The sequence below is a fragment of the Saccopteryx bilineata genome, chromosome 3 (assembly GCF_036850765.1).
Source record: "Saccopteryx bilineata isolate mSacBil1 chromosome 3, mSacBil1_pri_phased_curated, whole genome shotgun sequence".
Taxonomy (NCBI): domain Eukaryota; kingdom Metazoa; phylum Chordata; class Mammalia; order Chiroptera; family Emballonuridae; genus Saccopteryx; species Saccopteryx bilineata.
In genome coordinates, this window is record NC_089492.1 from 295,710,150 (window position 1) to 295,734,856 (window position 24,707).

The 24,707-nt window shown below is 45.9% G+C and overlaps 1 protein-coding gene across 1 annotated transcript; it reads left to right on the plus strand.

Moving 5' to 3' along the window:
* Positions 1-308: 308 nt before the first annotated feature.
* NLRP11 (NLR family pyrin domain containing 11) lies at positions 309-23,341 on the plus strand. Its single transcript, XM_066266633.1, has 9 exons — positions 309-585; positions 3,252-4,809; positions 6,166-6,327; positions 7,951-8,118; positions 10,620-10,790; positions 13,748-13,918; positions 18,755-18,925; positions 19,444-19,614; positions 23,092-23,341. Exons 1-9 carry the CDS (start codon positions 309-311, stop codon positions 23,339-23,341), a joined length of 3,099 nt encoding a protein of 1,032 aa, XP_066122730.1.
* Positions 23,342-24,707: the final 1,366 nt, after the last annotated feature.

A 24,707-nucleotide genomic window follows, 5' to 3' on the forward strand; every position in this document is an offset into this window, starting at 1 on the left:
GTTTGCTAATGAGATAATTTTTACCCTAAGAATGTTGCCTTTGAACACAAATGAGGTTCTACTTTTATCTCAACTCGGACATTTACCAAAGTCTATTTTAAGGTCATTGTCCCAGAAAGTGTTCAGATCTTTTGCAAATAGACCATCAAAAAACCCAGCTCCTATCAAAGCACAATTCCTGTGTATTTTTTTCCTCACTGTGTCGACTTTGAATGTCTTGGTGTCCTGGTGGACTGATTCTCTGATTTATCTCGGTTTCCTAGATCTCATATTCCTTGGTCCTCACGATCGTGCTGGAGACGCACAAGATGGCGAAATCGGGTTCTTCCGACTTTGACCTGCTGTGGTATCTAGACAAGCTCAACAAAAGGGAGTTTCAGAGTCTGAAGAATCTCCTTGGACAAGAGTGTCTGGCGATGGGACTCCCGCCCATCCCGAGGTCTGACCTAAAGACAGCCAGACCGGACCTGGCACACCTGCTGACCACATCTTATGAGGCCCAGCATGCTTGGAACCTGCTGTCCGGCATCCTCCACCAGATCCAGCGTAAAGACCTCTGTGACAAGATCCACGCCAGACGACACCGTGAGTGGTGGGCAGGGGAGAAATGGGCGCAGGTTTTAGGAAGACCGGTTGTGTTGGTAAGTGGCGTCCGCCCCACCCCATCCACCCAAGAACCCCGTCTTCAGGTCTGGAGGATGTTAGAGGCTCAGTGATGGCTTCTAAGGACATGGGTCTTGTCCGGTCTTGTGGCTTCCTGATTTCTACCCATTTTTTTTCCCCATCATGCAAAGTGACACTTATGAAAGGAGCTTGTTTCCATACTAAAGTCTGTATGTAGCTTGTTGCCACACCCTGTCTCTGCCATGCTGAATAGCTCCTTCATTGTCTTAGGGACTGACTTGCCCTGACACTCCCCACAGCTCTATCCCCAAGAATTCAGGTGTTCTGGATTCTTTGATGTGATGTTATGTCTAAGGCTGTTGTAATACACAAACAACAACTTGACTGGACACACCGCTCATTTTTTTTCCTTTTTATTAAGTCTATAGGGGTGACACTAGTTGATAAAATTATACAGGTTTCAAGTGCACCACTCTACATTTCTGTATACTGCATTGTGTGTTCACCCCGCCCCCAAGTCAAGTAAGTCTCCATCTACCCCCATTCCTCTCCCCTTTCCCCTCTTCACCCTCCCACGACCCTCTCCCTTTGCAATCACCATACTATTGTCCATGTCTGCAAGATTTTTCTTTTTTCTCTTTTTTACTTAATCTCTTCACCTACCCCAGCCCCCCAAACCTCCCCAACACAAGCAGCTGTCAGCCTGCTCTCTATGGATGACTCTGTCTCTGTTTTACTTGTTAGTTCATTTTGTTCAATGAGTGAGATCATGTGGTACCTGTCTTTCTCTGACTGGCTTATTTCACTTAGCGTAATGCTCTCCAGGTCCATCCATGCTGTGTGGCAAAGGGTAGGATTTCCCTCTTGTTTATGGCTGAGTAGTAGTCCGTTGTGTCAATGTACCATAACTTTTTTTTTTCCATCCATTCAGCTACTGATGGGCACTTGGGCTGTTTTCAGATCTTGGCTGTTGTAAATAATACTGTAAATGAAGATAGGGGTGCATATCTTCTTTTAAATCAGTGTTTCAGGCCTGACCAGGTGTTGGTACAGTGGATAGAGCGTTGGACTGGGACTCAGAGGACCCAGGTTTGAAACCCTGGATTGCCGGCTTGAGCGTGGGCTCACCAGCTTGAGTGCAGGGTCACTGCCTTGAGCGTGGGATCATAGACATGACCCCATGGTCACTGGCTTGAGCCCAAGGTTGCTGCCTTGAGTCCAACATCAATGCTTTGAGTCCAAGGTTGCTGACTTGAGCAAGGGGTTACTCAGTCTGCTGTAGCCCCCCGGTCAAGGCACATATGAGAAAGCAATCAGCGAACAACTAAGGTGCCGCATCTATGAACTGATGCTTCTCATCTCTTTCCCTTCCTGTCTGTCCCTGTCTGTCTGTCTCTCTTTCTCCCCTCTCTCTCTCTCACTAAAAAAATAAAGGTAATAAAATTTAGAGATATGTTTTTCTCTGCTCCCTGAGGCCGCTGTAGGACAACTGTCCTCAAAATCATAGATGCCTTACACTGAACAGAGAGGGTTTTAGGCTTAGAGATATAACAAACAAAATCGGCAGGTGTGCCTTGGGGATGCCTAAGACATCGGCAGCTGCTCTCAAGGGCCTGGCAGCCATGATCCTAAGTCTCTCTCACGCTCTAACAAAGGGTTTGACAATCCCAGCCTGGATTTGCTCTCTTCCTGAAGCCCTTTCACGAGCATCCTCTGTGGTCAGAAAAGCCTACTTTCATTCAGAACCTTTATTTTTTCCTCCAAAATCAGCTCCTTAACTGAGCAATTTATTCTTTAGTTCACGTGTCTGTTCTCCCTCTTTATTAGAAGCAGGATAAACCAGGAGAGAGACAGACAGACAGGCAGGCAGACAGGGACAGACAGACAGGAAGGGAGAGAGATGAGAAGCATCAATTCTTCGTTGCGGCTCCTTAGTTTTTCATTGACCATCTTATTTTTCTTTCTTTCTTTAAATTATTTTTATTTTCCAATTACAGTTGACATAAAGAGTACATATTCGTTTCATGTGTACAACAGAGTGGTTAGACATTTACGGAATTTACAATGCGATCCCATCCCTCCCCCCCCCAAATAAGTCCAGTTTCTACCTGACACCATATACAGTTATTACAATGTTATGGACTATATTCCTTGTGACTGGTTTTATAGCCGAAGATTTGTACTTCTTAATTTCTTCTCTTTATCACCCTCCCAAACACACACACACAACCCCCTTCCACTTTGGCAACCATCAGAATGTTCTTGTATCTACGCCTTTCTGTTTTGTTTATTTTGGTTTTCAAATTTCACACATCAGTGAGGTCACATGGGATTTGTCTTTCTCTGACTGGCCTCTTTCACTTAGCGTAACACCCTCGAGGTGTTGTCGGGAACAGTAATTGCCATTCTCTATCGTAGTTGAAGAAGTACTCTGTTGTATGTCTGTACCGCTTTTTCTCTATCCATCCCTGACAGTAAATATCTTACCATTGTGCCCTGGTGATAGACACTGGTACGTAAAGACCCCAGATGGAAAAATAAGTTTTTTGGTTTGTTGTGGGGGGGGGGTGGTATCTTGAACTCTTATCTGTGTTCTGCATTTCTCTGCCCTGTACCCACTCACTTAGGCAACAAGGAAATGCACAGAGTCCTCATAACGGAAAAATTTCTACCCCGATGGGAAAGAGGGCTTTGTAGAAACGTTCATAACACATTCTGTAAAGACGTGCTCCTTGAAGTCCTGGACAAGCTTGATTTTGCATTTAAGCCTGTGAGCGCCGGATCCCCGAAGGTCCTGAATGTGTTCCTGGTGGGACAGAGAGCATCTGGGAAAACAGAGGTCGTCAGCATGGCGGTGTTGGAGTGGCTGAGAGGTAAGATCTGGAAGAACATCTTCTCTTACATCGTTCCGGTCACGGCTCAGGAGATCAACCGGATGGCCGATAGCAGCCTGGCGGAGCTGGTCACCAAGGACTGGCCTGGCGGCCAGGCTCCCGTGGCAGACATCCTGTCTGAGCCCCAGAAGGTCCTCTTCATCCTCGAGGACTTGGACAATGTGGAGGTCGACCTTAACGTAAACAAGTCCGCTTTGTGCGCTGACAGCAGACAGCAGGTGCCCGTGGCCGTGCTGCTGGTCAGCTTGCTGAGGAGGAAGATGGCTCCCGGCTGTGCGGTCCTTATCTCCTCCAGGCTGGAGCCTGGGGCCGCCACGTGGGCCGTCCTGAAGAAGACAGATGTGCTCGTGACCCTGCCATTCTCCAAGGAAATGAGGCACAAATATTTTACCTTGTTCTTTAGGGACAGCCAGAGGGCCAGGGTGGCCTGGAAGCTCGTCCAAGAGAATGACATCCTCACAGATCTGTGCCAAGTGCCCATCCTGTGCTGGGTCATGTGCGTCGCCCTCGGTTGGCAGATGGACAAAGGGGACGACTTGAGAGGCCCGTGCCAAACGCTCACAGGTGTCTACGCCCACTTTCTTGCCGGGGCGCTGACCTCCAAGGCCGCCAGCCAGTGTCCCCGCATCCTCCTGGAACGTCTCTGCTCACTGGCTTCTAAAGGGCTGCTCCATGACACGCTGCACTTCACGAAGGAGGACCTCAGGAGCGTCGGCTTCGCTCCGGCCGACGTCTCCATGTTGCAGACCCTGAAGGTTCTGTCGCGCAGCAGCGACCAGAAAGACTGTTACACGTTCTCCCACTTGAAGATTCAGGAGTTCTGCATGGCGATGGCATACATGATGACCTCGACCGGGCTCCCGCTCCCCTCAGCCAGGGACGGGCGGAAAGAGAAGAGGGAGAGATACCATGATGTCGGTCCCATCGTGGCTTCCATTTTTGGTCTTCTCAACGAGAAGACGAGGAATGTCCTTGAGAGAGCCTTTGGCTGTCACTTCCAGACGGGAGAGATCAGGGAATACTTGCTCCAGAAGATGAAAGGTCTGGGTAACGATCCGAAAGCCATGGGACACCACACACCTTTGTTTCATTGTCTCTTTGAGAATCAGGAGGACGAGTTTGTGGAACAGATCATGGACTCCTTTCTGGAAGCTGCCATTTACATTCAAAGCAACAGGGATCTGATGGCCTCGGCGTACTGTCTGGGGCGCTGCCGCCCTCTACGGAGACTGAAGCTGAGTGTCCAACGCATCTTTGAAAACAAGAAGCCCCCCACGACACTGACTTCTTGGTGAGTCTTAAACGTTGCTGTGATTGCCTGTGTTCCTAAGACCTGCCTGTCGTTCTAGGGCTCGTTGACCATGATGAAACCGAAATTAAAAGATGATACAGGCCAACCTCATCTTTCACCGGACCGGTGATTTTAAAAATCTCTTCGTTTCCGTTTCATTCAGGATTTCTGGGTTAAACATCAGGATAATGGACATTGGGGACCTGGTAATTCTTTGCTGCCCTGTGAACTGTTAGCTGTTTCATAGTATCTTTGACCTCTCCCCACCAGAAACCAGTAAAACTTGCTCCCCCTGCCTGCCCCAGTTGTGACAATTTTTTTTATAATCTTCAGGCTGACCCTGGCCAGTTGGCTCAGTGGTAGAGCATTGGCCTGGTGTGTGGATGTCTCGGGTTCGATTCTCAGTCAGAGCACATAGGAGAAACGACCATCTGTTTCTCCACCCTTCCCCCTCCCCATTCTCTCTCTGTCTTTCTCTTCTTCTCCTGCAGCCATGGCTCAATTGGTTCAAGCAAGTTGGCCTCCGGTGCTGAAGATGGCATCATGGCCTCTGCCTCAGACACTAAGAAGAGCTCGGTTGCTGAGCAATGGAGCAGCAGCCCCAGATGGGCAGAGTATCACCCCCTAGTGAGCTTGCAGGGTGGATCCTGGTAGGGGCACATGTGAGAGTCTGTCTCTCTGCCTCCCCTCCTCTCACACACACACAAAAATAATAATAAATAAATTTAAAATAATAATAAATTTTTAAATAATTAATTAAATAAATAAAATAATCTTTAGGCATTCCCAAATGTCCAAAATCACCTCTCATTGATAACCACTGGTTGAGCCTCAGTTCTTCAGACCTGCTGTGTGAATGAACTGAAGGAATTCTTTTTCTTAAGATTTTACTTATTGATTTTAAAGAGAGAAAGTGAGGAAGGAGCAGGAAGCATCCACTCTTAATAGTTGCTTCTCATGTGTGCCTTAACCAGGCAAACCCAGGGTTTTGAACTGGCGACCTCAACATTCCAAGTAGACACTCTGTCCACTGTGCTACTACAGGTCAGGCCTGAAATAATTCCTAGGAATTGCTTTACCAGTGCTCCTAACAGCACTTATCATCACTATTGGTTTTCTTAAGAGTTAACGTCTCCACGTTCAAAGGAACTGCACGGAAGTCATTGTATCATTCCTGTCTACAGACTCATAGATTTCTTTTGTGGGTCTGAATGTTGTTTTGTACATATGGTCATACTTGATCTCTTCCCGCCGGGCATAGTAGGTCTCAGTTGGTTAACAGTGGCTCCCAAAAGACGTTTTGATAAATACATTGTCTTCCCAATTGCCAGATAATTGCATTCTTCCTCTACACAGTAAAATGAAGAGCCTTGTCTACTGGAGAGATATCTGTAGTTTACTCCACACCAAGGAGAACCTCCGTGAACTAGAAATTTGCCACAGTGACCTGGATGGTACCTCAGAAAGGGTTCTGTGTAAAGCCCTGAGACATCCCAACTGTCAACTTCAGACACTCAAGTAGGTGTTATCCCAATCCCTACCATAGAGATCCTTCTGGGAATGACAGGGCTGTCTTTTTCCTTCCCTGGGGCAGGACACCACTAACCATGGTCATCCCATGGGGTAAAAGTCACTCTGAGAATAGGAACTAAGACAGATGGGCGTACCAAGAGCAGGGGTGTAAGGGAGAGACTGGGGACCACTGAAAGTTCCTGGTAATGTTTTCAGAAAAAACAATTGATGCAGATAATTATTTAGATGAAAAGAAGTTATTTCACTGCATTATGTTTAGCCACACACAGCAGAACTGCTCTCTTCCATCCCTGTCTAAGAGAGACTTAAATATATTATAGAAGGTCTTCCACTCGCCTGAGAGGTCTGGACATAAGAAGTCCATGGGCCTGACCTGTAATGGCGCAGTGGTTCAAGCGACGACCTGGAATGCTGAGGTCACTGGTTTGAAACCCTGGGCTTGCCTGGTCAAGGCACATTTGGGAGTTGATGCTTCCTGCTTCTCCCCCCCCTCTTCTTCCACCCCCCCCTCTCTCTCTCAAAAAAAAAAAGTTTGAGGAGTGAGACAATTATCAGGCATTTTGGAGGTACTTTTTCTACACCACCTTCAGCCATCTTTGATCCACATGACTTTGGGCCACAATGACTGTTGAGCCCAAACCATCATGGCCGCCTTCCAGGCAGGAAACAGAAGGAAAGAGGAGGCCAGGGCAGGGAACATCTCCAAGCTGGAGAAACTTCTTTGGTGGAGCCTCTCCTGAGCTCTTTGCCTGTGTCACTCTACCTATATCTCATTGACTCTTTTGTCTTTTTGCCACATATTGGAGTTTCACCTAATTGCAAAGTCAAAAGCAAGTGGCTTCCAAGATAACTTCAAATAGCTTTGCAGATAATTCGCTTCCATCCCTGGAGATCCCACAGCCACCAGAGGTTCAGTGTGAGTCCCTCACTCTTCTCTCCACATGGCCCTTTAATAGAGGGAATGATTCTTCAACTTTTAAGAAATCATGAAGAACTTTGAGAATGGTCCCTCCACTTCTCCCTCTTCCACAGTCCCCTGGGAAGCCCTAATTTTCATGCTGAATTTAACCACATCTTATCCTCCATCCAGAACTCAACTGACCTGCCTCTTCATCTCTCACCTGGAAATTTGAAAACTCTCACTGTCTGGTCTCACTGTGTGATGACAGTAGGGTTAGTAAGGTGAAGAGTATGAGGAAATAAAGCTAGGGAAAAGATGACGTAGAGTCTGGGAGCTGTGGTAAGGCCATCTGTTGTTAAGTCAACAACAGATGGCTGGGTAGCTCAGTTGGTTAGAGCGTTGTCCCAATATGCCAAGGTTGCTGTGGGTTCAACCCCTGGTCAGGGCACATACAAGAATCAACCAATGAAAGCATGGATAAGTGGAACAACAAGTCAATGGTTCTCTCTCTCTCTCTCTCAAATCAATAAATAAAATTTCTCTAAAAAAAAAAAAAAGAGAGAGAGCAGTATGTGATGAAATGGTCCACACTCTGAGTTGGTTCTAGAATCAAGTAAGGCGGGCAGTAACAATTGCAGAGAAGAGACACACACTCGCTCTATGTAGGACCTTGACTGGAAAATCTTCCACTGTTTTATCTTCGGCAGGTTGACCTACCTCTCAGTTGGCACCACATTCAAAGACGTGCTGAAGGCGATTGTGCATAACCAGAATCTGACGTTCCTGAGCCTGAGTTGTATGCCCATTTCTTTAAAGATGTTTTCCCTTCTGCACGAGGTCTTGGGCAGTCCTGTGTGCAGCATACAGCATCTGAGGTAGGTCATTACCCAGCTGAGCGTCCATTGTGTGTGAGGGGGCAGAGCTGGGTGTTGGTGTGCAGAGGGGATCCTTAGATAATATGATTTGTTACTGCTCCTTGAGGCCGTGTTCCTTGAGGATTTTTAGGGGCCCTGGCTGCATGGGTCAGTTGATTAGAGCCTCATCCTGACATGCCAAGGTTGCAGGTTCTATCAACAGTCAGGGCACACACAAGATGCATAAATGAGTGGGACAACAAATCAATGTTTTTCTCTCTGCCTTCCTCCTGCTCTAAAAGTCAATACAATAAAATAAAAGATTTTTTTTTAGCACATGGCTTATTTCTCTCCCACCGACATTATTCCTATCACTTTGAATGATTTCAATTTCTACAACATGGTTTCTTATCTTATTGGCCTATTTTTTCTCTAGTGACCTAGACCCTCTGCCCGTTCTCAAGCATAGAGCACCCTGGTGAAACCTCAGGGCCTGGCTGATATAAATATTATGCAAGCCACAAAGATAATTTTCAGTCTTTGAGTAGCCCCTTTACAAAAGCAGAAGAGGCAAAAGTCATTTCAATAAAAATTTCTCGAAGCCAATAGATCAAATTATTTAAATACATAATTGATATAAAAGACTATTCATGATTATTTTACCTTCTTCTTGGGGAAGGTATTAAGTCTTTACAATCCAGCATGTGTTTTATATTCACACAAAATCTCCACTCATGCTAAATTCTCATCATAAACACTTTCTTTTGATTTTACAAAATTGACAATTGAAAAACTTGATCCATGTACGTCATTAGGGTGTTTCTTTTTTTTAATTTTAAGGATTTTATTTATTTATTTTAGAGAGGAGAGAGCGAGAGGAGAGAGGAGAGAGAAAGGGGGAGGAGCAAGAAGCATCAACTCCCATATGTGCCTTGACCAGGCAAACCCGGGGTTTCAAACTGACGACCTCAGCGTTCCAGGTCGATGCTTTATCCACTGTGCCACCATGAGTCAGGCCATTAGGGTGTTTCAAAGTCATCCTAAATATGTGCTATGTCCACTCTATGAGTTGTTGTCCAGTTCCATGGTATTATAGCCTCCAGATGAATGCTGACAGGCACTTTTTCTTCTGGTTTCAGATTTGTACCTCACAAAATTCTCAGCATCTCTACTTTGATATCTTATGGGCATTTCAATTACAGATTTTTCTAGTGGTTTGATTCAGACAAATTAGTTGGGTCTACACACAGACTGGATCCGCCTACTTTTTGCTCCCTCTGGTGCTCTGCCTGGTAGACCAAGCCACAATCGTCTCTCCTGTGAACTATTCCAGTACTCCCCTACCTGTTGTCCACCTCCTTACCTTTGCCTGTCACACGGCAAAGGTCAGAAGTGCCACAATTAGTTTCCCATGTGAGTCCGATCCTGCCACATTCTTTCCTTTGATGGCCAACCTTCAATGCCTTCCACTCTCACTCACCCACAAAACCCATCCTCTCACCATGCGTGGCCCTTTTACCTGTCTTCCATCTTCTGTTCACTTAGTCTTTGAATCATCAAGCCTACCCCTGCCTCAGGGCCTTTGCCCTTATTCCTTCCACCAGAGATTTCCCCCCCTATAGATTCAGAGCTTGCCATCTTATCTCATATTTCTACTCAGAGCCCATGTTGGTAATTGAATTGGTACTTCTCTCCCTGACCACTTTGTATAGAAAGTAGAACATCTGCTTCCCTCTCTCTCCCATGTTTTGTAGAATCTACTCCCTGATCTATTTTTTTAATAGAACCGATTGCCTACAAGACACATTCTACAATTGGTTATTCCTTTCTTTCTGTCCACTAGAAATCCACCATATTTCTCCAGGTTGCATCCCAGGAACCCAACATAATGCCTACACAATGATAGACAATGTTAATTCATTGAGTGTGTGATGGCCGGCCAAGTCCTCGTTAAGGAAGTGAGCTCTGTGTGACAAGCTCAAGGAAGGAGGACGCTAACCATGCCCATGTCTGGGAAAGATGACAGCTGGAGGGAAGGACCTAGCTCAGAAACGTGCTCCGAGGATTTGAGGAAGAGCACAGAGATGGGAAGACAGTGTCGTGTGGGCAATGAGTAAAGAGTTAGACCAAGTCAGGAAGGTGGTTGAGAGCCAGATCAGACAGCACATCGCAAGCTGTGTCAGAAAAAAAAAAAAAAAAAGGAACAAAGGTCTTTGTAAATGTGATAGTAAGCTGAGTATGTTGATCAGGTGGGTTGCTTGTTACATGAGTTCGAGTTCTAAAACACAGCGGTGGGTTCCCTGTGAAGACGGGTACGGAGGGGAGAAAGAATGGCCACCTCCGCCTCCAAACTTAACCCAAATTTGAACTGTGAGAACAGGTTGAGAAGCAAAAGGGTCTGCTTATTGCCCGAGTTAAGTAGGGGTCCTCTCCCCTGCTTGGTTGGGGCTGGTTTTTCCTAAAAGAGAAATTGCTTAGAAAACGGGATCGTCTCATGCTAACCATCTGCATTCCTCTTACAGCTTGATGAAGTGTGATTTGAAAGCGAACGCATATGAGCAAATCGCCTCCCTGCTCATTTGCGGCAAGAAACTGAAGAAACTGACCTTATCCAAAAATCCACTGAGTCATGGAGGGATGAAAATTCTGTGCAATGCATTGCTCCATCCGGACTGCACCCTCGAGTCACTGGTGTAAGTCAGCTCAAATAAGTCCACCACACAGAAGTGTAGACCTGAGTATGAATGTCCAAGCATGTGGTCAAACAGCAGGGAGGGGGACAGTGTAATGGCTGAAAGCATGGCATTTGGAGTCAGGCAGATGTGAGTTGTCATTCTCAATGGGCAACTAATTTGTACCACAGTGTCAGCAAAAACCTGTGTAGTTGTGTGTGTTTTTTTTCTCTCCTTCTTTTCCAAGTGAGATACGGGGAGATATAGAGACAGACTCCCACATGACCCCTGACTGGGATCCACCAGGCAACCCCCATCTAGGGCTGATGCTCTGCCCATCTAGGGCCATGATTACAACTGAGCTATTTTTAGTGCTTGAGGTAGAAGTTCCACAGAGCTGTCCTCAGTGCCCAGGGGCCGATGCACTCAAACCAATCAAGCCATGGCTGCTTGAGGGGAAGAGAGAGAAAGAGAGAAAGGGGAGAGGAAGAGTGGAAAAGCAAATGGTCATTTCTCCTGTGTGCCCTGATTGGGAATCAAACCTGGGACATCTACATGCCAGGCCAACACTCTACCAGTGAGCCAACCAGCCAGAAAAATCTCTGTAACTTTTCTCAACTTAGATTTCATTAGAATCATTTTTTTGCCTGGGAACGTCATGTTTCTCCAGTACTATTTCTTGAAAGGTCATTTCTTCTTCATGGGAATGATTTGAATCATTCAGGGTCAAATGATTGAAGGGTCAGAATGGAGTCCTCACACTCCCAATCATATGGCTTTGGAGAGAAAGTTAAATATGATGTCACGTAGGTTCCAAACACATCTGACTTGGAAAGAGCAAGTATGTGTCGGTAGTTTCATAATAAGTAACTATGTTCAGTGTCGTGTAGGACTGATGTCATTGGGAACACGAGAAAGAATGCCAACAAAAGGGAGGTGTTTGGGGACACACTGCCTTGAAATAAGGACTTCTGTTTTCTAGTTTCAACTTCTTTCAAGATGGTGGACAATGGGCCGTATTTCCATTTCTTCTTTGACCAATTGCATGAGAGGATCTCTTTCTCCATTTTCGAAAAGTTGTTAAAAAACAAGAGTATCTGCCTGCCTGGTGGTGGCACAGTGGATAGAGCATCAGACTGGGACACGGAGGACCCAGGTTCAAGACCCCGAGGTCACCAGCTTGAGCGCACACTCAGGTGGCTTGAGCAAGGCTCACCAGCTTGAGCCCAAGGTTGCTGGCTTGAGCAAAGGGTCACTTGCTCTGCTGTAGCCCCTCCCCCATCAAGACACATATGAGAAAGCAATCAATGAACAACTAAGGTGCCACAACGAAGAATTGATGCTTCTCATCTCTCTCCCTTCCTGTCTGTCTGTCCCTATCTGTCCCTCTCTCTGTCTGTCTCTGTCACACACACACAAAAAAAAGAAACAGAGTATCTCATGTGGTGGAGGCATGGCAAAAGATGGAGGAAAATACGGCAAAGTCAGGCATAAAATCATAAAAATATAAAAGAGTGGAGATTGGAAAGGAAAGGCCAGGAAACAAAACAGGTTAAGTCATTCCCTATGTGTAAGGATACAATCTCCTAAATCTATATGCAAAGCCAAACTGCAAATGATTGAAGCATTGTTTTGGGGGGTTTTTCTGTGCAAAATAGATTTTTTTTTTTCATTTTTCTGAAGCTGGAAACAGGGAGAGACAGTCAGACAGACTCCCGCATGCGCCCGACCGGGATCCACCCGGCACGCCCACCAGGGGTGATGCTCTGCCCACCAGGGGGCGATGCTCTGCCCCTCCTGGGCGTCGCCATGTTGTGACCAGAGCCACTCTAGCGCCTGAGGCAGAGGCCACAGAGCCATCCCCAGCGCCCGGGCCATCTTTGCTCCAATGGAGCCTTGGCTGCGGGAGGGGAAGAGAGAGACAGAGAGGAAAGCGCGGCAGAGGGGTGGAGAAGCAAATGGGCGCTTCTCCTGTGTGCCCTGGCCGGGAATCAAACCCGGGTCCTCCGCACGCTAGGCCGACGCTCTACCGCTGAGCCAACCAGCCAGGGCGCAAAATAGATTTTAACACATGACAACCCTACACTGAAACAACTCTTTATAGTCATTATTATTTATGTGTTTTCCTATAGAAATAAATATTCATGTGGGTTGATTGTAATACTAACTGCTTCAGTAGCATTAATTACATGGTTGATTGTAATACTAACCCCTTCAGTAGCATTACATGGTCTTCTATTATACCATTGTCTTTCAAATCTACGATATAGCTGGCCCCAGAGGAACCAAGTAAGTACTTGCCAATATTAATTAATTTTATGTTATGTAAAAAAAGTCAAAACAAGAATAGAGATGATGGGGTCACTACTGACCCTCCCAATGGGTATAATGAAAAAGATGGACATCTTTTTGATATGTTTCCGGTTTGATTTTTCCTTTGTTTGTGTTTTGACAGACTTGAAATGCAGTTCACCTACCTTAAAACCCACCTATTCAACCTGAGCAGGCAAGGGCACAATGGATAGAGTTTCAGCCTGGGACACTGAGGACCCAGGTTTGAAACCCCAACATTGCCAGCTGGAGTGTGGGGCCATGGGCTTGAGCATGGGGCCATGGGCTTGACTGTGGGATCATAGATATGACCCCATGGTCGCTGGCTTGAGCCCAAAGGTCACTGGCTTGAGCAAGGGGTCACTGGCTCAGCTGAAGTTCACCTGTTCAAGGCACATATGAGAAAGCAATCAATGAACAACTAAGGAGCCACAACGAATAATTGATGCTTCTCATCTCTTTCCCTTCCTGTCTGTCTGTCCCTCTCTCTCTTGTAAAAAAAAAAAAAATCTATCCATTTAAAGTATACATTCAGTGGTTTTCCAGTATAGTCATGCTGCCATCACTGCTGTGTAATTCTAGAACATTGCAGGTGGTTGAACGATGCTGTGGACTCAGTCCCTTTCTTCCTCCCCGGTTCCATACAGGTTACTCTTCTGTGGCCTCACGAAAACCTCCTGCAGCTACCTCGCGAGAACTCTCCTGTCCACTGACAGGCTGAAGCATCTGGATCTGAGCGTGAACTACCTGCAGAACCATGGAGTGTCAGTGTTGACTCTGCCCCTGACGATCCCGAGCTGTGCATTACAGGAGCTGGAGTAAGTCTTGCCATGGCTGTCTTCTTGCCTGGAGGGCAGTGTGGCCACCGTGTATAGGTTTGGGGAGGGAGGGGTGGAGTCGTCAGCAGAAATGAGCAGAGACTTCAACAATTATGTCTGGCTTGGTAAGCGGTGTGTGAGGGGGATGTGAACGTGTGCTCTCAGTAACAACGGGCAATATCAGAGCAGGGTAAGATTTTTTGGCAAAACATTTCCACCAAGAAGGAGTAGAATCTACAGAATTCTCAGATTCTCCTTGTCACATAGAGTTCCTGGGCCGGGCCCTGAAATAGAACCAGCTATCTATGGACAAATAATCTTCAACCAAGAAGCAAAAAACACACAATGGAGAAAAGAAAGCCTCTTCAATAAATGGTGCTGAGACATAGCGTTGGAAAGGACCCAGAAGGGATCCCCATAGCTCTAGGGGGAAGGGACCCGGAGACTCAGCCCTGGCCTGTTTTACATACTTGTGGGAAGAGAACATCTTTTGGGGTAGACTATAGAGGGGATATCTTCGTTGAGAAGTAGCCTTATTGGAAAAGGAGCGTGTTGGGAATACAGCTAGAGGAGGTGGCCATGTCTGAGTCACTGGGATGGGCCGATGTTACTATGCTTCTGTGTGGAGCTAACTCTGTGTGGTGGGAGAGCCTTTGATTAAAACTCCTGGATCTCCCTGGCTGGGTAATTCAGTTGGTTAGAGTGATGTCCTGAAATGCCATGGTTGCAAGTTCAATCCCAGGTCAGGGTCCATATAAAAATCAACCAACGGTCCTGGTGGGTGGCACAGTGCATAAAGCATCATCCTGGAGTCCGGAGGACACCGATTAGATCCCAGAGTCATCAGTTTGAGCCTGGGGGCACTGGCTAGACCCCAAAGGCTACTGGTTCAAGCCATGGTTAGGGCACATATGAAAAGCAATCAATGACACAACTAAGTAGAACAATGAATTGATACTTCTCTCTCTCTCTCTCTCTTTGTCCTTTCCCCTGTCTCTCTCTAAACTCAATAAATAAAATTTAGAAAAAAACAAATACACAGCCAGTGTAACAGTGTTACCATGGAAACAGGTTGCTTTGTTCAAGGTACAATAATAGCAGGAAAAACAGACATATAGACCAATAGAACAGAATTGAGAGCCCAGAAATAAAGTCACATATATACATACGAACAAATCATCTTTGTCAAAGGAGCTGAAAACACACAGGGAGGTTTGGGGGTGGGGGGTGGAGAAAAGAAAGCCTCTTCAATAAATGGTGCTGGAAAATTGGAAAGCCACATACAAAACAATGAAACTTGACTACAGTTTGTCCCCTACACAAAAATTAATGCAAAATAGATCAAAGACCTAAATATAAGATCTGAAACAATAATGTACATGGAAGAAAACATAGGTACTAAGCTCATGCACCTTGGCTGCGGAGGACAATTTATGAATTTGACCCCAAAAGCAAGGGAAATGAAGGCAAAGATATATGAATGAGTTGTTATATTTGTAAACAACAACTCTGATAAGGGGTTCAGATCCAAAATATGTAAGGAACTCACAAAGCTCAGCAACAAACAAGCAAATAGTCCAATTAAAAAATGTGGAAAGGACCTGAACAGACACCTCTCCCATGAAGACATACAAACAACAAATAGGTTTATGAAAAGATACTCACCTTTGCTAGCTGTTAGAAAAATGCAAATCACAACTATACAATGAGATACCACCCCACACCTGTTAGAGTGACTTTTATCAACAAGACAGGTAATAACAAGTGTTGGAGCCTGACCAGGAGGTGGCGCAGTGGGTAGAGCGTCAGACTGGGACACAGAGGACTCAGGTTCAAAACCCTGAGGTCGCCAGCTTGAGCGCAGGCTCATCTGGTTTGAGCAAGGCTCACCAGCTTGAGCCCAAGGTCATTGGCTTGAGCAAGAGGTCACTCTCAAGTAGCCCCCTCCCCCATCAAGGCACATATGAGAAAGCAATCGATGAACAACCAAGGTGCCGTAATGAAGAATTGATGCTTTTCATCTCTCTCCCTTTCTGCCTGTCTGACCCTATCTGTCCCTCTCTCGGTCTCTCTCTGTCTGTCACACACACACACAAAAAGGAGAGGCTGTGAAGAAAAAGGAACCCTCATTCATTGCTGGTGGGAATATAAACTGGTACAGCCATTATGGAAGACAGTATGGTGGTTCCTCAAAAAATTAAGAAATAGAACTACGATATGACCCAGCAATTGGTACATAAAGACACATGCACACCCCCATGTTCATCACAACGTTCATTATTCACAGTGGCCAAGACATGGAAACAACCAAAGTGACCCTCGATAGAGGATTGAATAAAGATGTGGTACATATATACAACAACATGGATGGACCTTGAGAACACTATACTGAATGAAATAAGTAAATCAGAAGAAGCTAAGAACTGTATGATTTCACACATAAGTGAGATATAAAACTGAGACTCATGGACATAGATAAGAGTGCAGTGGTTACCAGGGGGAGGATGTTGTGGGGGAAAAGGTTGTAGGGGAAGGGAGCAAAGAGGGACAAATATATGGTGACGGAAAATGATTTGATTTTGGGTGATGGGCACACAACGCAATCAACAGTTCCAATGCTCTAGAGATGTTCACCTGAAACCTATGGACTCTTGTTGATCAATGTTACCCTGTTTAAGTTAATTTCTAAATAAAAATGTCAAGTACACGGCACTGAAGAAAACAACAAAGAAGGTAAAAAATGATGAGGCAGGTGGTAGAATCACATCAAAGGATGATATAAAAAGGTGGACGATGGTGGCAGGTCATGTAGGAGCATCTGAACCATTGTAAGGGTTTTACTGACTTGGAGTGAGAGGAAGAACCATGGGTATAATTTTGTTTGCTATAAAAACAGTTCATTCGGCCCTGGCCGGTTGGCTCAGCGGTAGAGCATCGGCCTGGCGTGCGGGGGACCCGAGTTCAATTCCCGGCCAGGGCACATAGGAGAAGCACCCATCTGCTTCTCCACCTCCCCTCCTTCCTCTCTGTCTCTCTCTTCCCCTCCTGCAGCCAAGGCTCCATTGGAGCAAAGATGGCCTGGGCGCTGGGGATGGCTCCTTGGCCCAGGCGCTAGAGTGGCTCTGGTCGCAAAAGAGCGACGCCTCAGAGGGGCAGAGCATCACCCCCCTGGTGGGCAGAGTGTCGCCCCTGGTGGGCATGCCGGGTGGATCCCGGTCGGGCGCATGCGGGAGTCTGTCTGACTGTCTCTCCCCGTTTCCAGCTTCAGAAAAATACAAAAAACAAACAAACAAACGAAAAAACAGTTCATTCGGTTCTTCTCAATGGTGTTGCGTTTGGTTTGGTTTTCTGGTTTTGGTTTTTGTTTTTGCAAGAGACAGGGAGACAGAGAGAGAGAGAGGAAGGCAGAGAGATGAGAAGCATCAATTTTTCATTGCGGCAGCTTAGTTGTTCATTGATTGCTTTCTTATACGTGCCTTGACCCGGGTACTCCAGCCAAGCCAGTGAGCCCTTGCTCAAGCCAGTAACCTTGGGCTCAAGCTGGTGAGCCCATGCTCAAGCCTGTGACCTCGGCGTTTCCAACCTGGGAACTCAGTGTACCAGGTTGATGCTCCATCTACTGCACCACCACTGGTCAGGCTCAATGATGCTGATTTTTGACATGAGTGTGGGAAGGTAGAAAAATGAGCATAAAAATTTTTGCCTAAAATAACTCTTTGGAGCTCAAGTTTAGTGACACTGAAAACACAGATTAGAAATGTTATCTGATCACTTCTTAAATTATATGATTGCCTAACCACTATGCAGCACACCTGAAATGAATACAAAATAGTGAATTGTGGACTGTAATTTTGAAGAAATTTTCATAGAATTGTACACCCAAAACCTGTATAACTTTATTAACCAATGTCACCCCAATAAATTTAATAAAAAATTTTAAATATAAACAAAATTAAAAAATTTCTAGCCTGACCTGTGGTGGCGCAGTGGATAAAGCGTCGACCTGGAAATGCTGAGGTCACTGGTTCGAAACCCTGGGCTTGCCTGGTCAAGGCACATATGGGAGTTGATGCTTCCAGCTCTTCCCCCCTTCTCCCTCTCTGTCTCTCTCTCTCTCCTCTCTAAAAGAAAAAAAAGAAAAAAGAAAGAAAGATGGTTTTTAAAAAAAATTTCTAAACATTATCTGAATTTTCAGACAAAAATGCTTATGCTGTTCTGGACTCAGTTTCCCTGTTTGTAAAATCAGGATGATAACAGCTGTATGAGTTAGTATACACTAAGAGCTTTGAACATTGCCTGTCTATTCTTTTGTTTTTTTGTTTGTTTGTTTGTTTTAAATGAGAGGAGGGAAGATAGTGAGACAGACTACCCAATGTGGCCTAACCAAGGTCTACCTGGCAACCCCCATCTATGGCCGCTGTTCAGATCAACTGAGCTATTTTTAGCACCTGAGGCCAATGCTCTCAGACCAACCAAACTATCCTCAGCACCTCAGCAACCAGGGTCATCGCTCAAGCCAATTGAGATGCTGGTTGTGGGAGAGGAAGAGGTAGAGAAGGAGGAAAGGGAGGCGGGGAGAAGCAAATGGTCGCTTCTTTTGTGTGCCCTGACCGGGAATCAAACCCAGGACATCCATACACCCGATGCTCTATCCACCGCACAAACTGGCCAGGGCCATTGCTTGACTATTCTATCAGCATCCACATTTCTTGTGTCCCCACGGAGTCCCCCCTGTTCATGGACATCACCAGAGAAGTTCGAAACCATTCGCCCCTTTAGGATATGAGACCATTGAGCCAGGCAGTCATGATTCTAGCTGAGACTTCTCTTTCACAGGCTGTCTGGCTGCTTTTTTACCAGCGGTGTCTGCCAAAGCATTGCCTATGTCTTGGAAAGCAACCCCAACCTGAGGAGCCTGGAGCTCGGTAGCAATGGCATCGGGGATGCGGGAATGGAGCCGCTGTGTAAGGCTCTCAGGCACCGGAACTGCAAGCTGGAGAACATTGGGTAGGCCCCGGGGTGGGGTGTGTGGGGTGGTAAGAGTGGTGGAAGCAGGGAGCTCTCCCTGTTTAGGGTTTAGAAACACTGAAAGGATAACTCTACTACTGCTCACAAACATCCGGGGATATTTCAAAATGAAGATGAAGAGATTTAAAAAAAAAAGAAGCATTTGATTATTTTTATTATTATTAAACAAAACATCAGGAAAGCCAATGACCAGTCAAAGAAAGTTGTGCGATTATGCAAGATCAGCTTGGATTTCATGGGTGAAAAGGCACCCAACAGAAGGCCGAGAGTCCTGGAGTCTCTGCGTGTTCGCTGATCCCCTCATTTCTGTGAGCAGGGAAACAGGAAGTGAACCCTCTCGGACAGGACGGGCTGGTGTTTGGAAGGCTGCTTTGTCGGCACATTCTTGTGTCTAGAACATGGGATGGGGAGGGTTGTTTATCACCCATGTCTCCCAAAGAAGGGCGGGGGGGGGGGGGGAGCGGGAGGCCAAGTCGCACCTCTCCATCCCGTCACAGGCTGGAAGAGTGCAGGTTAACCAGCCTCTGCTGCACGTCCCTTGCCTTGGTTCTCATCAGCAGCAAAACCCTGAAAAAACTCAACCTGCTTGGAAATAAGTTGGGTGCAGAGGGAATCGTGCAACTGCTCGAGGGCCTGGGACACCCAGATTGTGTGCTTCAGACAGTTGGGTAAGTTGGACTCTCTCCTCCTTGGCAACGGGTACAATTCTGTGTTGAGAGAGTCCAGGGCATAAGGGATGACAACAGATCCTGTGGCCAGCTTCAGGTACACTCCCCCAAAGATGAAAAGAACAGCCTTCTTTGTTGGGGTATTAAAGATATATGTAGAATCCTTAGAGCAAGGACCCAGTCAATGCTGAGTGAAAAGTAATGGTTGAGACTGACCAGGCAGTGGCACAGTGGATAGAGCATTGGCCTGGGATGCAGAGGACACAGGTTCAGAACCCTGAGGTCTCCGGCTTGAGCGTGAGCTCATCTGACTTGAGCAAGGGGTCACTGGCTTGAGCATGAGATCATAGACACGACCCCCCATGGTCGCTGGCTTGAGCCCAAAGGTCACTGGCTTGAAGCCCAAGGTCACTGGCTTGAGCAAGGGGTCACTTGCTCTGCTGTAGCCCCTCCAACCTGGTCAAGGCACCATATGAGAAAGCAATCAATGAACAGCTAAGGAGCCGCAACGCAGAATTGATGCTTCTTATCTCTCTCCCCTCCTGCTTGTCTGTCTGTCTGTCTATCTCTCTCTCTCTAAAAAAAAACAACAACCAGTAACAGTTGGTATGAATTGTCATTCTTAACACACAAAATATCATCCTGTTGTACTTACAGCCTCCAGAACTTACTCATACTATAACTAGAACTTTGTACGCCTTGTCCCATTCCCCCACCCTCCTGCCTGCCCACCAACATTCTCCCCGGTTCCATGAATTCAGGGTTTTTTTAGATTTCACAGATAAATGAGATTATACAGTATTGGTCTTCCTAGGATTGACTTATCTCACTTAGCATAAGATCTTGCCCTCAAGATCTGCCCTGTCTGTTGCAAATGACAGGATTTCCTTCTCTTTTACGGCTGAATAAAATTCCATTGTGTGCCACGTTTTCTTTATCCATTTATTTGTTAATAGACACTTAGGTTGTTTCCATGTCTTGGCTACTGTAAATAGTGCTACAATGTACATGAAGGTGCAGATATCTCTTTAAGATATTACTTTCATTTCCTTCAAGTATATACCCAGAAGTAGATTTGCTTGGTGATAAGGCAGTTTTAGCTTTAATTTCTTTGATGAATGTTTATACTCCTTTCCACAGTGGCTGCACCAATCTGTATTCCCACCAATAGTGCACAAGGGTTCCTTTTTTCTCTGCATCCTCACCAACGCTTGTTGTTTGTTGATTTATTGATGACAACCATTCTGACAGGTATGGGGTGACATCTTGCTGTGGTTTTGATTTGCAGTTCTCTAATGATCAGTGATGTTGAGTATCTTTTCATGCACTCGTTGGATATTTACATATCTTCTTTGGAAAAATGTCTATTCAGATTCTTTGCTCATGTTTTTAACTGGGTTGGTTTTTTCTGTGACAGAGACAGAGAGCTGGACAGACAGACAGGAAAAAAGAGAGATGAGAAGCATCAATTTTTTGTTGTGGCTCGTTATTCTCCTTAGTTGTTCATTGATTGCTTTCTCATATGTGCCTTGACTGGACAGGGGAGGCTACAGCAGAGCAAGTGACCCCTTGCTCAAGCCAGTGACCTTGGGTGCAAGCCAGCAACCTTGGGCTCAAGCCAGCAACCTTGGGCTTCAAGCCAGTGACCTTGGGCTCCAGCCAGCGACCATGGGGTCATGTCTATGATCCCACGCTCAAGTCAGCTACCCCCATGCTCAAGCAGGCAGCCTTAGGGTTTCGAACCTGGGTCCTCCACATCCCAGTCCAACAATCTACCCACTGCGCCACCACCTGGTCAGGCTTAACTGGATTATTTTCTGCTACTGAGTTATGTGTTCTTTATACATTTTGGATATTAATCCTTGTAGATATGTAGTTTACAAATATTTTCTCTCATTCCATAGGTTACCTTTTTCTTTTTCTTTTTTTTCTTTTTCTTTTTCTTTTTTTTTTGTATTTTTCTGAAGTTGGAAACGAGGAGGCAGTCCAACAGACTCCTGCATGCACCCCACCTCGATCCACCCAGCATGCCCACCAGGGGGCGATACTCTGCCCTTCTGGGGCATTGCTCTATTGTGACCAGAGCCATTCTAGCACCTGAGGCAGAGGCCATGGAGCCATCCTCAGTGCCCAGGCCAACTTTGCTCCAATGGAGCCTTGGCTGCGGGAGGGGAAGAGAGAGACAGAGAGGAAGGAGAGAGGGAGGGGTGGAGAAGCAGATGGGTGCTTCTGTGTGCCTTGGCCAGGAATTGAACCCGGGACTTCTGTATGCCAGGCCGACACTCTACCACTGAGCCAACTGGCCAGGGCACCTTTTTCTTTTTATTGATGCTTTCTTTTGCTATGCAGGAGATTTTAATTTTAATTTATTTTTATTTTTATTTTTTGTGACAGAGACAGCAAGAGTCAGATAGAGAGATAGACAGACAGGAAGGGAGAGAGATGAGAAACATCAGTTCTTCATTGAGGTTCCTTAGTTGTCCATTGATTGCTTTCTCATATGTGCCTTGACCAGGGGGCTACAGCAGACTGAGTGACCCCTTGCTCGAGCCAGCAACCTTGGGCACAAGCTGGTGAGCCTTGCTCAAACCTGATGAGCCCACGCTCAAGCTGGCGACCTCAGGTCTCGATCACGGGTCCTCCGGGTCCCAGTCTGAAACTCTATCCACTGCGCCACCACCTGGTCAGACAGAAAATTTTGAGTTTAATGAATTCTCCCTTATTCTTTTGTTCTGCTTTTGTTGCTTGAATTTTCGGTGTTGTATTCACAAAAATCATTGGTTACTTTTAACTTAAAGTGTTCTTCCAATGGAATTCTTGCCTTGTGGTCCAAGGCTTACTGGAAATCACTCTATCTAGTGTATTCTTAAGAGTTTTTAGGCCCTGGCCGGGTGGTTCAGTGGGTAAACTGTCAACCCACTGTACCGAGGCTGCGGGTTTGACTCCTGGGTCAGAGCATGGATGAGAAGCAACCAATGAGGTTGCAAATAAATGGAAAAACTAAATGCAACAGCAAGCTGATGCTTCTCTCTCTCCCCCCTCTTAGTCTCCTTCCCTTCTTTCTCTCTCTCTCAAATTGATGGAAAGAAATTTTTAAAAGAATAAGAGTTTTTGGTGTAGGACAGATTTTTATTTTTCTCAGAGTCCATATGAAAGACTTCTGAGAAGGAAGAGGCTAGAAGGAGTGTAGTTGGTGATGGAGAGAGACTTGCCTCGGGGTGGTGAACACACCATGCCACATACAGAGGACGTATGGTAGAATTGTGCACTCTATAATTTTATTTGTTTAACCTATATGAGCCTATATGATTTTACTAACCAATGGCACCCCAATAAATTCAACTAAAAATGTGATGAATTAAGAAAAAGACTTTCAAGAATGCCCAAAGAACAATGTGTGGAGAATGAGTACTGGTGGCCACCAAGCTGAACTAGAATGAGTAGAATTCAAAGAATCCTCCCTCTGTGGTTTCTCAGGCTTCAAATAAATGACATGGATGCAGAAATCGTGAAGTTGTTGATGACCGTGAAACAGAAAAACCCCAAACTGGACTTCACTGATCAATCCTGGGCTAAAAAGGAAGGCAGAGAGCTCAGCAGCAAGCTTGGCGACCTAAGCCTCTCTCGGTCGGTCCTGCTGGGGCCCGACCTGACTTGGCATTTACTCTCCTTCCACAAGTCGAGAAGTGCAGATGCCTGTAGCCCTCAAACCACAGTTTCTGAGTAGCCTCCTCCATCCCCTCCTACCCAGGACACGTTCAGCATAGGTTACGATGAGCGTGACTGGGATGCAGGAAACTTGGAGTCACAGTTTCTCATTGATATTTGTCCCATAGTTTGATCAAGTCAACCGCTTTCTCTAGAAAACTCCTACACTGTCCACAGAGTAATAAAAGCACTGTGTGAAGTAATAAAAGGCCAAAATGCATTGGGAAAAAATGTTTCTGTTTATCACTGGTCTACCTAGAGTGACAAATTTAACTAAAGATCTGTGATGCTTTCATTCATTTCTTTATTTTTTTGTTTTTTTGTTTTTCTTTTAGCAAGAGAGAGAGGAGGACAGACAGGGACAGACAAACAGGAAGAAAGAGGGATGAGAAGCATCAACACATAGTAGTGGCACCTTAGTTGTTCATCGATTGCTTTCTCATATGTGCCTTGACAAGGGAACTATAGCAGAGCGAGTGAACCCTTGCTCAAGCCAGAGACCTTGGATTCAAGTTGGTGAGCCTTGCTCAAACCAGATGAGCCCACGCTCAAGATTGCGACCTCAGGGTTTCAAACCTGGGTCCTCAGTATCCCAGGCTGATGTTCTATCCACTGCACCACTACCTGGTCAAGCATGACACTTTCACTCTTTTTTTTTTGTGGCAGAGACAGAGAGAGAGACAGATAGGGACAGACAGACAGGAAGGGAGAGAGATGAGAAGCATCAATTCTTTGTTGCAGCACCTTAGTTGTTCATTGATTGCTTTCACATATGCGCCTTGATGGGGAAGAGGCCATAGCAGACTAAGTGACCCCTTGCTCAAGCCAGTGACCTTGGGTTCAAGCCAGCAACCTTGGGCTCAAGCCAGCAACCATAGGGTCATGTCTATGATCCCACGCTCAAGCTAACGACCCCACACTCAAGCTGGTGAGCCCTCACTCAAGCTGGCGACCTCTCCTCAGCATCCCATTCTGACTCTCTATCCACTGCGCCACCGCCTGGTCAGGCTTGCATTTATTTTTGTGTATGGTGTAAGATGGTGTCACATTTCACCTTTGGCATCTGTCCATATCTAGGTGAGTTTAAGATTTTTACAACATTTTTCACTTGCTGACAGCTTCCACTCCATGTCACACAGTGGTTTTGCTCATTATTTTATTTGAAACATCTTTTTCGTTGTTTTGTTACATCTCAATTGTGAGTCACAGTTGGGAAGTTTTTTCCATGGAGAAGTTCAAGACGGTTTCATTGATATTACTGTTTGCCCCATGTATAAGGCACACCTTAATCAGGGGACCCAAAATTTGAGGAAAAAAAACAAAACCATATGCCATCAAGTTATCAAACTCAAGTTTTATTTATCATAAAATTCCTACAACTTCTC

Excerpts from the sequence above, each read along its gene's own strand:
- NLRP11 (XM_066266633.1), top strand. The coding sequence starts at position 309 with ATGGCGAAATCGGGTTCTTCCGACTTTGACCTGCTGTGGTATCTAGAC. Across the intron at positions 6,328-7,950 it reads TGTCAACTTCAGACACTCAA|GTTGACCTACCTCTCAGTTG; the intron begins GTAGGTGTTATC and ends TATCTTCGGCAG. Across the intron at positions 10,791-13,747 it reads TGCACCCTCGAGTCACTGGT|GTTACTCTTCTGTGGCCTCA; the intron begins GTAAGTCAGCTC and ends GGTTCCATACAG.